The following is a 14,053-nucleotide window of genomic DNA, read 5'->3' as shown; positions in this document are numbered from 1 at the left end:
TTGTTGGCTAATATATGCTGGCTAGCATGTGCGTGCGTGTGTGTGTGTGTGTGTGTGTATACACACTAATATATATTATCTGCAACATATAAATGTATTGGTATGCCTTGTGCACCATTAACATAAAGCACAAATATTGTAACAGTGATATAGCCTAAACCGGCCTGTACCATAACCCTGTTCGCTATGCTAAGTATCCCATAATTCCTTGCATTTGCTGAAGTAAGCATTTGGCATAAGGAAACTTGTCAAAATCAAGATACATTTGTTCCATGCCCTCGTGGAAAGTACCTTCATGGCCAGTACCTGGAAGGTAATATCCCAAACAAAGATAAGGAAGGAACAGAAAAACAAGTTAGGGTACTGGGACAAACTGATGGGTTGGATTTGAGCGACGTAGAAAGAGATGTGTAACTTGTAAAATCATGATCTAAATAACACCAGATGGAATGTGTAATTTTGGGAGCACGCTTTCTATGTAAGGTGCATGTAACATTGCTGCACAGGATGGCTTCCCGGACCCTGGTATCAAAGAAAACCTTTTTCCTGTACTATGTGATTATTGGCTTATAACTCTAAACCTGACTGACACTGGTTATTTGGTCTCTTAAGTATATTTTATAATGAACCAAAGTGTGATCAAGCAATTGACTATGCCATTTATCAACAAAATGTTGAATAGTCTTGAAACCTGTACCAATCCGTACAGAGCCCTACTAGAAACACCCCTATTTGATGAGGATTCCCCATTGATAACTGCTTTTTGAGATTTGTCAGTCAGTTCCTAATCCATTTGAAGTATGCTTTATTATTGTATCGTGCTCGTTCTTTAATCAGAACACTATGTGGTACTCAGTCAAATACCTCACAAAAGTCTGTTATATCTACACAATTCCCTTTATCAGCCAAACTGGTAACCCCTTCAAAGAGTGAAATCAGATTTGTTTGAGAAGATCTGTTTTCCATAAAACCATGTTGCCTGGCATTAATGATCTTCCTCTCCTTTTAATTCTCTAGTGATTGAATCGTGTATCAGCTTTCCTATGGTTTTGTCCAGGGTTAATGCTAGGCTAATAAGCCTGTAGTTACCCCGGTCATCCCGTTCACCCTTTTTGAATACTGGTGCAACAATGGATCAAATCTGTGTTCTCAGACGTGCCTCTAACATCATACATAGTGATGGCTGTAAAAGGACTCTGTATACATAGTACTGGACATGAATGCCCAAAGTCTTCCACACACTGTAACTTGAAATTGACCGGGTACGTGCATACAGTGTCTTTCCCTGGGCCTTTCGCCCCTGCAATCAGAAAGGATTGTGTAAATGTACTGTAAAGTGAACTGGACTCAGGAATTGGAAAGCGCTCACTAACCCCAGAGCCACCTACTGATGCTCCACATTGCAAGGATCACAGGAGGATTAAGTACACAATTTTCTCCTGAAGCTGCAGCCACCAGCTGTGTGATAAACTAGGCCATAGAAAAGGATCTCTCTGCTCCCTGCACAGCAGTCTGAAATAGCCCTCAGTGCTCCTGGCTCCTGCAGCAGGCCAGCATAGTGCACAGCATAACCTTCGACCACCTGCACCCCTACTTACTGGCAGATTCTTTACACCCAGCCCCAGGGCACCTGGTGTTAAATACATCAACAGCGTTACTCCATGGTGGTTGGGCTCAAAGCGTAAATGCGTCATCCCCGGCTCCAGTCAGACAGAACTCCAACTCTGCTGGACTGCCAACAGGAGCAGCTTCCAGAGAGTGCAACTCCAGCACCTGACCAGGAGAGCAAGCCAGCTGACTGTAACGATCCAGATGGGATGCAAGGGAGAGGAGGTGCAATCTCGCGTAACTGGGTCCTAGACCATTTAGGGTTTAAACACTTTATTCCTAGGAATGATGGGGACAGACAAACATTGGCAGCAGATCCAGAGGTGATGGGGGTAGGAAGTGAGCTGTAGCTCACGAAAGCTCATGCTCAAATAAATTGGTTAGTGAGTTTCCACGGTATGCATCCAATGAAGTGAGCTGTAGCTCACGAAAGCTCATGCTCAAATAAATTGGTTAGTCTCTAAGGTGCCACAAGTACTCCTTTTCTTTCTGGAACAGTGAGAGAACCTTGAGGGATGAGTGGGGGACCCAGGAGAGTGCATGGCTTCTCGATACATCAGCAGCTCAGCTGAACCTCCAGCTAGCTGTGCAACAGAGCTCCCCAGCGCTCTGCGGTGGAGGAAGCTGAGAGACAGGTTAGAAGACAAAGAGGTGGTCTGTAGTAAGAAGAACTGCAGAGCAGGCCGAGGGGCCCTCAGCCTCCTTTCTGAACAGGTTTCAGTGATCTAAGAGCCAGGAAACCCTCTGATCTCTCTCGGTGTTCATGACATCACAAAGATTCTCTGGGAGCTAAAAGGTTAACGATTGTAACCAGCGCTGTGAGTGGACAGCCAGTGTGGGGTGTATTGTGCTCCTGACTACTTGGGTCTCTCGGGATGCTCCATCTCTCATCAGATCATGCTTTAAAGATAGTATCACACAAAGCAGATGGAGTCCTTTATGGCAAGAGACTATGTAGGTCCTGGAGGTGGGAGCACACCCCCGAACTCTCCTGCCTGTCTGAGAGTCCTCACTTGGCCCCAATAGGCATGAGCAAAGTGGTTACTAGAGGCATTGTGATGCAGAGAAGCACACCACAGATCTTCATTAAGGTACACTGAGACACTGACAGGTGTCAGCACAGCCCTGAGAGCCAGGAACTCGTGGGTCTTAATCCCTGCTCTGACCCTGATTCCACTGTGACCTTGGATGAGTTTCTTAACATCGTCTGCTGCAGTTTTCCCGTCCATAAAATGGGGGTACTGCTTACCACACATGCCTCATAAGGGGCAGTGGGTATTAATGTTTGTAAAGAGAAATTAACTATATTCCTGCTAACGACTGAGCTCAGAACCTGTAGGGAGAGACCTTCAAAAGTGCTTGGTGTTGGCTTAATTCCACTTCCCTTGAAGTCCCAGGGAGCGGAGTTTACTGTACGTTTCCACAGTCTTTTCCGAGGTCACTGTCGTCAGGCTCCAGACAAAGTGCTGAGTGCTTCTAACAATGCCATCCCATAGGGTTTAACGTGCGGCAGAGTTAGCCTGGCTGTGTCTGGCACTGCCGTACCTAGCGTGCACAGCAAGCCCTGTGGAGAAACGGGCTGGTATCAATGGGTGCGTGCTGTCAGAGCCCTCGGAATGACACGATACGCAACTTTCTTACCTCTCGCTGTGCTGCATTTGTTCCCATGGCTACGTGTAGCTTCCCTGCTTTCGCCTAGTGTATGTTAATATGCACATCCTGGCTAGCTTGGTGGCTGTTAATAGTATATAGAGCTTATGTTGCTGATTTTTTAACCCTGCCTAGGCCAATGGTGTTCCTGGCCAATGGCTGCCTGGCTGCCTATGTGAAATGAGGTCTAGGTTTTGGTACATTTCCCACTGGGGACGTGTCCCCATCACCATCTCCCCTCCCACTCAAAATTGGTACTGATTCCCCCTCCCCCAATGTCAGTGGTGGCATGGAGACAGAGGTCTCCTGAGCCTTTAGGGGGCGTTCTTTGAGCTCAGGGGCAGGGACGCTGGCAGGGGATGGTGCAGGGAAGCTTGCACTGCTGCTCTCTGTGTTGTACATGTCTAGAGCAGTGGTTTTCAACCGGTGGTCTGCGGCCCCCTGGCCACAGACTGTCTAAGATTTCTAAAGTGGTCTGCACCTCCCTTTGAAGTTTTGTAGAGATCTGCAAGTGGGAAAAGGTTGGATTTTTTTGTTGAAAATTTTGGTCTAGAGGTTTCTGCTTCCTTCAGTCTCCCAGTCTGTCAGTCTGCTTGAAATGCCGAAGTTACACTCGCACTCACTCGGAGAGCTTGCTGGTCTGGCTATGCCTTTCCATGCTTACAGTGTTGAGCTTTACCGTGAATTTATTCTCTTGAGTGGCACCAGTAACCACACTTAAATCAGGACTGTATCTATTTGCATAATAGTGCAAACGCAACCTGGTCGCGTCCTACTTCGGCTGCCTTATATAGGTCATAGCAGCCACCGTTTCAGAATGGCAGCTATTTCTTGCTTTTATCCTTTTTATTTCAGCAAGTTGGAAAAGCTCTGGTTAAGAAGCCAGTTCCTGTTTTGACCTAGGTGAACCCTGGAGAAAGGTCTGTCGTCTCTTGCTTGATTTGTGTGGAATCTTCCAGATAGCTGTGCACTAAGGAAATAAAAATAAGGCTGTAACCATTCCCTGCATTGCTTGTTTAATTTGACTATTTTTAATCTTTATTTGGCAGCTTTTATATTAAATCATTGATGCTTTAAAACCTCATACCTATTAAATGCCCACTGAAGGTGGAATTTATGTTGGTGTTTGGATTTATGTTAGTTACGGATTCTCTTGGAGACATCCTGCTAAAGTAACATCTAGCTACATCTGCTGTGTATTCCGGATAGCCTTATGGAGTGCTCTATGAGGCTATTTGGGAGAGAAGATCTACAGGTGCTGGAGAGCCAGAAGGATTCTAGGCAAAAGCCCCTTTGTTATCTAGGCCTCCCTGAATGGTTTGTCCACCTAATTTAACTGGCTGAGCCTCAGATGTGCTACTGGTAGGATGTTAGAAGCTGGGCTAGGGCAGCAAGCTCAATATCATTATAGACATTTAAAAGGCAATCCGTTTAAAACTGATCCTCAGAAAAAACTTTTCTACAAGCACATAAATAACTAAGGCACTGTAATGGGGCAGGACTCACCACCTCAGTGCCTCCTGCTGGCCATGCTGGAAATTAGCTCTTGGTTACCAGTGAGCATTCCTCTAATGGTGTCTCACTGCCATCACTTCTGCTCTGCCTCTAAGACCCGCATCGCTCCCCAGATCGTGGCGTCCTCTTCTGGGCACAGCCCTCCAGCTGTGCCCCACTCTGCTTTCTCCCCCCTTCCGGGGGAACCAGCTGTCTCTAGTCCATCCACTTGTTGCTGTGGCCTACTGCAGCCTTCGGTCTAGCCCCTCCCCTCAAGGAGTAAACTACAGTCTGAATACTGGTCACTCCCTCTGTGACAAGTGGGAGAAAAGAGGGTGGACCGACCTGCCCGCTATTCTGGGCCCTGACCCAGGGACCCTATAGCCGGCGGCCATATGCTGCCGCTCCTCCAACTCCCACTGCCTATTTCCCTGGGCCACTTCCCTGTAGCCCTAGCACCTTCCTGGCCCTTTTTATCAGGGGCCTCAGTCTGGCAATCCTCAGGCTAGAGCTCACTATTGCTCCCCTAACCCTACCCAGCACTGCTCTATCTAAGGTGGTACTCTAAGGCAGACAGTCCTTCTCCCTTGCACTCCAGGGAGAGATTCCCTCTGTTCTACTCAGCAGCCCTTCTTATATGGGCCAGCCTGTCCCTAACTGGCTGCTCCACTAAGCCTTCTCCCTATTGGCTGGCTCAGTCAGCCCTCTTCTAATTGTCTGGGTTCTGCGCAGCCTCTCCAAGGCTGCTTTAACCCTTCTTCTGCCTGACAAGCACTCATTGCCTCAGAATGTTGTTGCAACTAAGAGAGCTTACAGGGTTCAGAAAAGGATTAGAATGTACAGGGATAATGACAGAATCAGCAGTGACATTAGGCTGGATAAAAATGTATAAGAAAGATAAACCTTCCTACTCTAGGACACAAACCAACCCCTAACTGATGGGGCTAGATTATTTCAGCCGTCTAAGCATGTGAGAGAGAGAGAATGCTCAGTGCCACCTCAGAGACCAGTGTCCCATCTCTAGCCATACTCATCGCTGATGAAGGAAGGAGATATTCAAAAACAAAACAAAAAAACCCCCAAACCCTCCCCAGGTATGTTGTGGAGGGAATCCCTTCTTAATTGCTGCAGGTGGCCAGCTGAAACCCTGAAGCATGGCTCTAGGAACATAAAGCATAAACCAGAAGTGAGCCACAGGGCTGTGGAGCCTTGCTCCCTACCAGGCCTCTGTACCCTAGGACTGTGACTGAGAAAGGGATGATGGCGGTGGAGGAGCATTTTAAATTACATCCTCCTCTGATTTTCCAGTGCATCTTGTCCCTTCTATCTCTCCTTCAGGGCATGTCTACACTACAATATTAAGTTGACCTACGTTAGGTTGACTTACAGCCACCACAGTAATTAATGTGATGGCTGATGTCCACACTGCCCTCCTGTCAGTGGTGCATGTCCTCACCAGGAGCACTTCCACTGACTGAAGAGGGGCAGCGTGGGGGGCTGAGATCCAGGGCTCTCAGCGCTGCACTGCTTCCCACTGGAAGCCCAGCTGCCTGGCCAGGGCTTCTTACCTCTCTACTGAGAGTGGAGGGGAAGCTGCTTGGTGTGTCTCTCCTCCGGTGGGGTGCTCCATGCCCAGAATCTGGTCAGCTGCCATGTTCCTAGCAGGGAGTCGAGACACCAGGGGACAGCAGGGCTCCCTCTGGGGAGCCTGGGTGGCAGTCTAAGCCAGAAGCCTGAGTGGCAGCCCAGCTTGGGGTGGAGACCTAGCAGCAGCCTAGCTGGAAGCTGGCTTTCTTGTCAATTTCATGGCTCCAGCCGATGTAAGGAACAGTTTCGCGCTGACATAAGCCCTATGCCTCTCATGGAGATGGGGTTATTATGTCGGTGTACTACGGCACTTACATCGGCAGGAACCAGGGTGTAGTGTGCATTGTCCATTGTGTGGATAACTTCATTTATAGTGCTTTCTCTTCTGTAGGATTGTGACCGTTGCCTCCCTGGGACTGAAATAGAGTGACTGTGAGATCAGTTAGCACAAGGGTGGCCAAGCTGTGGCTCCGGAGCCATGTGTGACTCTTGAGAAGTTTAATATGCATCTCCTTGTATAGGCGCTGACTCCGGGGCTGGAGATATTGGTGCCAACTTTCCAATGTGCCGGGGGTGCTCACTGGTCAACCCCTGGCTCTGCAACAGGCCCTACCCCCATTCCACCCCTTCCTGTCCCCTCCCCTGAGCCTGCTGTGCCCTTGTTCCTACCCCTCGCCCCCCGAGCCTCCTGCACGCTACAAAACAGCTGATCGGGAGGTGTGGGGAGGGAGGGGGAGGTGCTGGTTGGCGGGGCTGCCAGTGGGTGGGAGGTGCTGGGAGCGGCAGGTGGGGGAGCAGGTGGGGGGCTGCTGACGTATTATTGTGGCTCTTTGGCAATGTACATTGGTAAATTCTGGCTCCTTCTCAGGCTCAGGTTGGCCACCCCTGAGCTAACACGTCAGTAGCAGGCATTTTGCAGTTAAATAACCTCTGAAAGAGATTCAGCTGCTGTTTAGGGCAGATCTCCTCCTCTTGGCTTAAGTGCTCATCTTAGGGAGACTTATGCTGCTTGGGGTTGCTCCCAAGAACAGGGTGACTTGGATGGGTTTAGGGGGGTATCTTATTCTGAGGCAGATAACAAGGAAATTTAGGCTGACTATCCGAAAAACCTTCCTGACAGTTAGCTCTGCTGGAACAGTGGGCCTCTCTGTGGTGACACGGTGAACCATGGCTTTAGTCATTAAGACTGTACTGGACAAAGCTTAACATACTCTAAGAACACTCTTGCACTGGCCTCTGAGGATGAAGTAGATGAGATAGCAAGTATCTTCCATCTGTAAAGTTTGTCCTGACTCTGGCTTTTTCTTGTAGGTATAAGGATGACCTAGACAGTCCTACTGAGGAGAACGGGAAGCAGAAAGTCCTGTACAGCCTAGAATTCACCTTTGATGCTGATGCCCGTGTTGCCATCACTATCTACTGCCAGGCTACAGAGGAATTCATCAGTGGCATGGCAGTGTAAGTACTGGGAAAACAGATTTAAAGGGGCACTGGCAACTTGCAGGTCATAAGTCTGTCTGAAATTTTTCTTCTGGTACAAGTAACACCAAAGGAGGCAGGAGAGAGCGCGAGGTTTCTCCTTTACAGTTTGCTTGCTTTGTGCATTTGGCAGCTCTGTATCTTAGTAGTTTCCCCTGTTAGTTAGTTGTGTGGGTTTTTCCATGCACATTTGGGAAAAGAAAACTAAAGCCATACAGTTTGTCAGGGAGACACAAGGTGTAGCTCCTGAAGGTGTAAGCTCATTTTTTGTAACTGACCAACTAGATTTCAAGAGGATGTCCCTTTTCATTGCAACACCTGGGTCAATAGAACTGATGCAGTGAGAATGAGCGCCCTTCAAGGATCAGGAGAGGGAAAAATGTGTAAGGAATCGAGCCGCCTCCCCCGGCTTTAGGGGTTAAATGACCATCTTATGAAATTAATTATATTGAAGGGTCTCTCCTGTGTTTTATAGGCAATAATGCCTGTTAGATGTTTCCTTCCTGGTGCCTACTCTAACATTTGTGTGGTCAAAGTTCAACCAAGGGAATGTTAGTGTGGCTTGTATCGTCAATATAATTCAGTCATGAAGACTCAAAGTCCTAGTATGCAATGCTTAATCTAGATCAGCATATCTAGGCTGCGTCCAATCAAGGCGGAGTTTTATATTTTTGGGATGTTTTAGTCTCAAGGGGGCACACTTCCGTGTTTCAAGACCTAGGGTGCCTGTAATTTTTCTTTTTTTCCATGCAATTTAAGTACACGGGGGCCTGGTGACTTACTACTGCAGGCCTCATATGGCATGATTTTTAGACCCCTCTATTTATAAATAGCTCAGGATCTTTTGTCGCTAACAGAAATCTCTAGGCTGGAGAAGCTTAATGTAGATCTCTAATTGATGGCTGACATCTCTCTACAGTTAGAATTAAGGGTTTCTGCAATTGTGTTATACATCATACTGGCTTTTAAAGGAAACTTGTGTAATTTAAGGTAAGTGATCTATTAATGATTAAAGCAGAAAAAAAATCAAATAGAACTGATGTCAAAAGACTTGCTTAGGCACAATGTAAACATCCTGCTAATGATCAATGAATGTTGTTTTTAGAAATGGGGCCAAAGGCTGAACATTCCCATCCAGATGTGAATTCCTCCAAACTTGGAGGGTTTCCAAAGTCAGGATTTTGATCAGGCTCCTCTCTAGTTTTGTTAAAGCCTGCAGCTGTCTTTACTCTTTGTGAAAAGTAATAAATTAGCTCCTCTTACAGAGCTTTGGCACCTCTTGGGAAGCTTTGAAAACCCAGCTCTTCAGCCCCAGTTTCTCCTGAGCAGTGCAGTATATAGGCAGGCTCCTAGAAATCCTAACTGTTTCCATATTATGTTTTTGTAAGCCTTTAAAAAGGTTTCCTGTGAATTTAGTGCTAGCGAAGGTCTCGGCTTGACACTCTTGGCACTTGAAGTCCTCTGTCCCTAAAACTGGTGAAACGTGGCTAAGCAGCAGTGCCAGCTTGTCTCCTGCTGCCCTGCAGAATATCCCTCACCCTTGCTCTGAAAAGGGATCATCTTTAGGGACTGTGCTTTTACGTTGGAGTGGCATAGCTGTCCAGTGTGCAAGTCCTTAGACTGAAAGAGCACAGCTGGGTTCTGTTCCTGCCTTTCACTGACCCTTGAGCAAATCAACCATGCCTCAGTTTCCCCTCCCATACTATGAGGATAATGATGGCTTATGACTGGGTGGTGGTGGTTATGGTTGCAACAGAAGCCGATGGACTCTTCTGAAGCCAAGATCCTGATTTAATGCAGATGTGGTAGATAATAGGGATCTGGGGAAGAGAGCAGCAAATATAGACTTTATAAACTGCTTTAATTCAACCCAGACTATTTTCCCATGTGATTGTGGCGGCAGCTTTGTAAGCACATCTTGGGGCTAGTGCAGCTGCCTGAAGTGGGTATCTCTGCTTCTCTGGATTTAGCACGCTGCTACTAAAAACATTCTTTTAAAGCCCTGATTTTAGCTTTGCCAAGCAGTTCTGTAAGGGCAAACACTATAATTGCTTTGATTTATTCTCCAAGTTCTGGTGGAAAAAACAACTCTGGGCTGCATTTAGAACACCTCAAAGTGGAGAGCTGCATTTTTAGCACACTAATTGGAGTGCACGATCATTGAGGGTACTTTATCTCCATTGGTTTGACACTAATATCTAAACTGAAAGGTCAGTGTGTGCAACTGTTGTGTGTGTTAGAATCAATGCCCCCTCTCACCCCTTTCAGACTGATATGCCCAGCGCTTCAGGGGGGAGCAGGATCTCTCTGAAAACCAAAGTCACTTTTTCCTCTTAAGTGTAAGCCAATCTCTGAAGCAGGAGAGGCTTCCTCCAAAGGTGCCAAGGCAAACGTGTCCTCTTAGCCACCAGTCTGCAGCATGCTCCTTGGAAGTTCTAAATGGCTGAAGCTCACTTCCCTGGCTACTTTGCTGAAAGACCCACCTCACAATCCCTAATTATACTAACATGATGTTTGTTTCAGTCCCCGGCTTGGAGCATGGCTTGGGCCTCTTAGAGTCATTTTGCTGCATTTTGGAGGAAGGACTCTCAGCTCTCTGTGCAGAGACCATTCTCCATGGACCACAACCCCCCCGGCCTGCTTATCCTGCAGCTCTATCCAGAGCTAATAGGTCTCCTTCCCTTTGCTGAGAGAACTGGGGTCCATTTCAAAGACAAAAGGAAATCTCCTCCCAGAATGGCTCAGCACTCCAATTAGAAAAGGAATGGCATCAGTACCATGGGAATCCATCTTGAAGACAGAAGGAGTCTCTTGTCTCTTCTCTGCTTGAGACTTCTCTGTCTGTTTCATGAGACAACTGAGTTTTCTGGAGTCTGTTAGGCTGGGGAAGATAGCATATGTGTGTGGTATGAGCAGCCTGTGTGTTTCATTGCATGATTAGTGGCTTTGAGCTCCCTTCCCTAATCTGTCCAAAGCCTCACACCACACTGGCATGTCATGCTCTTCGTTAAAACAGGGTCCCTAGGGATTTTACAGCTGCAGGTATCTTGCTGAATGTCACAAAACCATTTCCTAACTGTGAGGTATGAACGTTTAGTAGTCCCCTAAGGGAAAGAGTTGGAGTCAGCCCCATGACTAGAGTCACTTAAAACTAGCCATTTGGGCTGGACATGCACTTTAAGGAACAATTCTGTGCTGCCAAAGGTGACCTAATAGTTTTGGTTTCTAACTCTGTGTGAGTATACTGTTCAGTACTTGTGCAGAGCTTTTCCTTTCCATGTGCTTTAGAGACAAGAGATGCTCTTCCCTAAATTACTTATACTGCACTGTTTGCTTGCAGGCACAATGAAGCACAGCTGATTTCATTGGAATGATTTATTACATTTCATTTCTATTAGTATCAGGTATTGCAAAACCACCCCACCCAACCCTGTCTCTTTTAAAGTGACAGCCCATGTGACACTGGGTCACTTACCATCTGTTTGAATGTGGGATTTTGAACTTAATTCCTTTTGATGGCGGTGAACCAGCTAATTAAATGTATGCCTTGGCCTACTGGCTGCATTCAGTTGAGTGTGTACAGAAAGGAGGCAGCAGTACTAGATGAGCCTCTTGTCACTTAATAGTCTCATGCTTATTCATGGCCTGTGAAAGTCCTTTCTCCTTGATTGTACAGAGAAGTCAAATTAAGCATGAGTGTCTATAGCAGAAGTGTGTGAAGCAATCCAGGGCTGGGTATTTACTGCTGGGCACAAACCTACTCCTCTCTTTAAGCCAAAGCCTGCTTTGAGCCATACAGATAGCAGCCCCCAAAGAAATTCTATAGTGCTTGAAACTCGTATGCCATAAAACTAAATTCCAGAGATTTCACTGCCCACAGGTAAACCCTCTTTCTTTAATAAGAGTTTAGCCCCCTCTTGCCTTTCTCTGCAGCTGCACTAGCATGTAACTGAACAACTTGGGCATGCTGGTTAGAGTAAATATGAGTGCAGCACGTCTTACACAATAAGTCCAGCTAGCAAATCTAGACCTGCTACAGTCTTGGGATGGTGAAACCTGCCTGCCAAAGGGCAGATTTCACACACTCGGCCACAGTTTCTCCAGGGCTGGTGCGGAGAAGCTATGCCTCTTCCTGGGAGAAAGGAGAGAGTTGACATTGCACTGTGTGGCAACCTACCACCAGGTCAGGAATGGACATACAAACGGACACAGGATCAAACCCCAAACATTGTGTGTGACCTGTCCTGCATGGGTCCTAACTGCCTCTGACAGAGATCTGAGGGGTCTGGCTTTTCATACTCAGCCTTTAGCAACATTTGTCTAGCGTATTCTGCCAATAAAATCCCAATTGAATTGAAGTGATGCCTATGCCTGACTTGGGACACCATGTGCTTGCTGTAGCTGATTTGACTGTATAGTAAGTAAAACCACACTCACCTGCGTACCCTATAATTCACACACAAAGCAGCTGTCACTTCCCACCTCCCCACAGCACTTTAATAACAGAGTTGCAGCGAGATCTCCTATTACTACAGCTGTGTTATTTTTATGCTGTACTGTTCTGAACATTTTTCTAGTACATTGTGAAGTATTGTCATAAATCATTAAAATGAAACTACCCCAGCAAGAATGAACAAAGCACGTTTTAGTGCAGTCCCCTGGATGTTTTTTTTTATTCACCCAGCTGTTAATTTGCAAAATCAGTCTTTGGCACCCCATGCAAGTGGTTCCACTGACTGTCTAATCAGCCTGGCAAAATTCTACCAGCCAGGTTCTTAGCTGGTGTCAGTGTCATGGCAATGGATTTCCAGTGTAACTATGCCAGTGTACACCAACTGGGGAGCTTGCCTGGGGCATGTAATTTTTGGGTCAGGCCGGCTGGGTAAGACATCCGCAGTTCTTTCTCCTCCAGACATTTATACTGTGCTCATCACCAAGATAGCTGAGGCCAAACTGGGAGACCTAAAATCAGACGTTTAAACTCCTAAAATAGAAGTGGTCTCTTTTTCTCCAAGCTTCCTGCTCCCACGGGCTTGAGTGGGATTTGTAAGTGCTCAGCTTCTCTGACAATCAGGCGGCTAAATCCTAAGGACTTGACTGTGGATTTAGGAGCCTAACTTTAGGCCCCCAGTTTGAAAGTATTGGCTTGAGCGTGTAAGGGTAAGGGCAGATGAGCAGGTGCTTTCCCTGGGTTGGTGCTTTTTAATGGTAGGTGTGCAGTGGTGCTCAAAACAGGCTGTGGATAGCTAATTATTGATCACGTGTGTCAGAACTGCATTAAACCTCTCAGCTGTTAGGTGGGTGAGCGGTGTAGCTGTCCTGGAGCAGCCTGCTGTGGACTCCGAAGAGAAGATCCCCTGCTTTACACTGCCAACCAACACACTGGAAATGGAGCTATCAGCTAGTTAAAAGTGCATCTAAGGAGCCAACCAACTGTACCACGCAACCATGGCAACAAAAGCATTACTATGGAGCTCTGGGAAGCTTTAAGCTCTAAATGCAAGACAGAAAACGTGAGGGAGATGACTGCTGTTGTGTAAATATGTGGGAGCTGCATCGTGCTCCTGGCTGGAGCAGAGGCAGGGCACAGTAGGTGGTAGTGGCTGTTGTCGTGTTCTTTGGAGCCCTTGTGGGAGCTGTGTCTTACCATCTCTTTTCCACGCGCTTTGCGTTAGTTACCGTGGAAGTTGCAAGTGTGCTTTCCAGCCACAGCAGGTGCTTTAGTTCCTGACAGTCTGCGAGCTCCGCTTCTGTATCACAAAAGGGCTAGTCAGATCCTTTAAAGATGCTGAATCCAGATCTCCTAGCGGTGCTTCTACTCCCTGGTTTCCTCTTTCCTTGCACACTTTCCTCAGAGCCATGGTCTTGCCCTTCGCACACCTCTGCCCTTCTCTCATCCTCTTTCACCTCAAGAGCCGCGCCTCCCATTCTCCTCACCTCCCTTGCTTGGTTTCTCTCCAGCCCCTGCTCTTTGAGCAAGCGCAAAGCCCCTCTTTCAAACCATTTGTTTTTACAGAGCCGCTGCTATTCCTCTCCCTTACAACGGAGAATACTGAGGATAACAGCCTATTACTATGGCTAACCAATGGAGTTACTCCTTTAGCTCAAGTACATAAAGGTCTGGACTGTAGGTCCTTGGTTTGAACTCTGCTAAACACCCTTCAAGGATCATTATTTCTGCATTAGCTTGCACCTGGGACATTTGCTTCCCCTATGATTTGTAAGATACCACTTA

The 14,053-nt window shown here is 47.0% G+C and overlaps 1 protein-coding gene across 2 annotated transcripts in view; it reads left to right on the top strand.

Moving 5' to 3' along the window:
* Positions 1–14,053, top strand: part of MGRN1 (mahogunin ring finger 1) — a 108,961-nt gene that overhangs the window by 32,572 nt on the left and 62,336 nt on the right. For both annotated transcript variants that reach the window (XM_077827657.1, XM_077827658.1), the window contains exon 4: positions 7,651–7,797. In XM_077827657.1, coding sequence (XP_077683783.1) covers positions 7,651–7,797 — 147 coding nt within the window. The remainder of the gene's footprint in view (positions 1–7,650; positions 7,798–14,053) is intronic.

The sequence above is a fragment of the Eretmochelys imbricata genome, chromosome 10, assembly GCF_965152235.1.
Source record: "Eretmochelys imbricata isolate rEreImb1 chromosome 10, rEreImb1.hap1, whole genome shotgun sequence".
Lineage (NCBI taxonomy): Eukaryota > Metazoa > Chordata > Testudines > Cheloniidae > Eretmochelys > Eretmochelys imbricata.
Note: the sequence above shows the minus strand (reverse complement) of the source record. Positions and strands in the feature narration are given on the sequence as shown.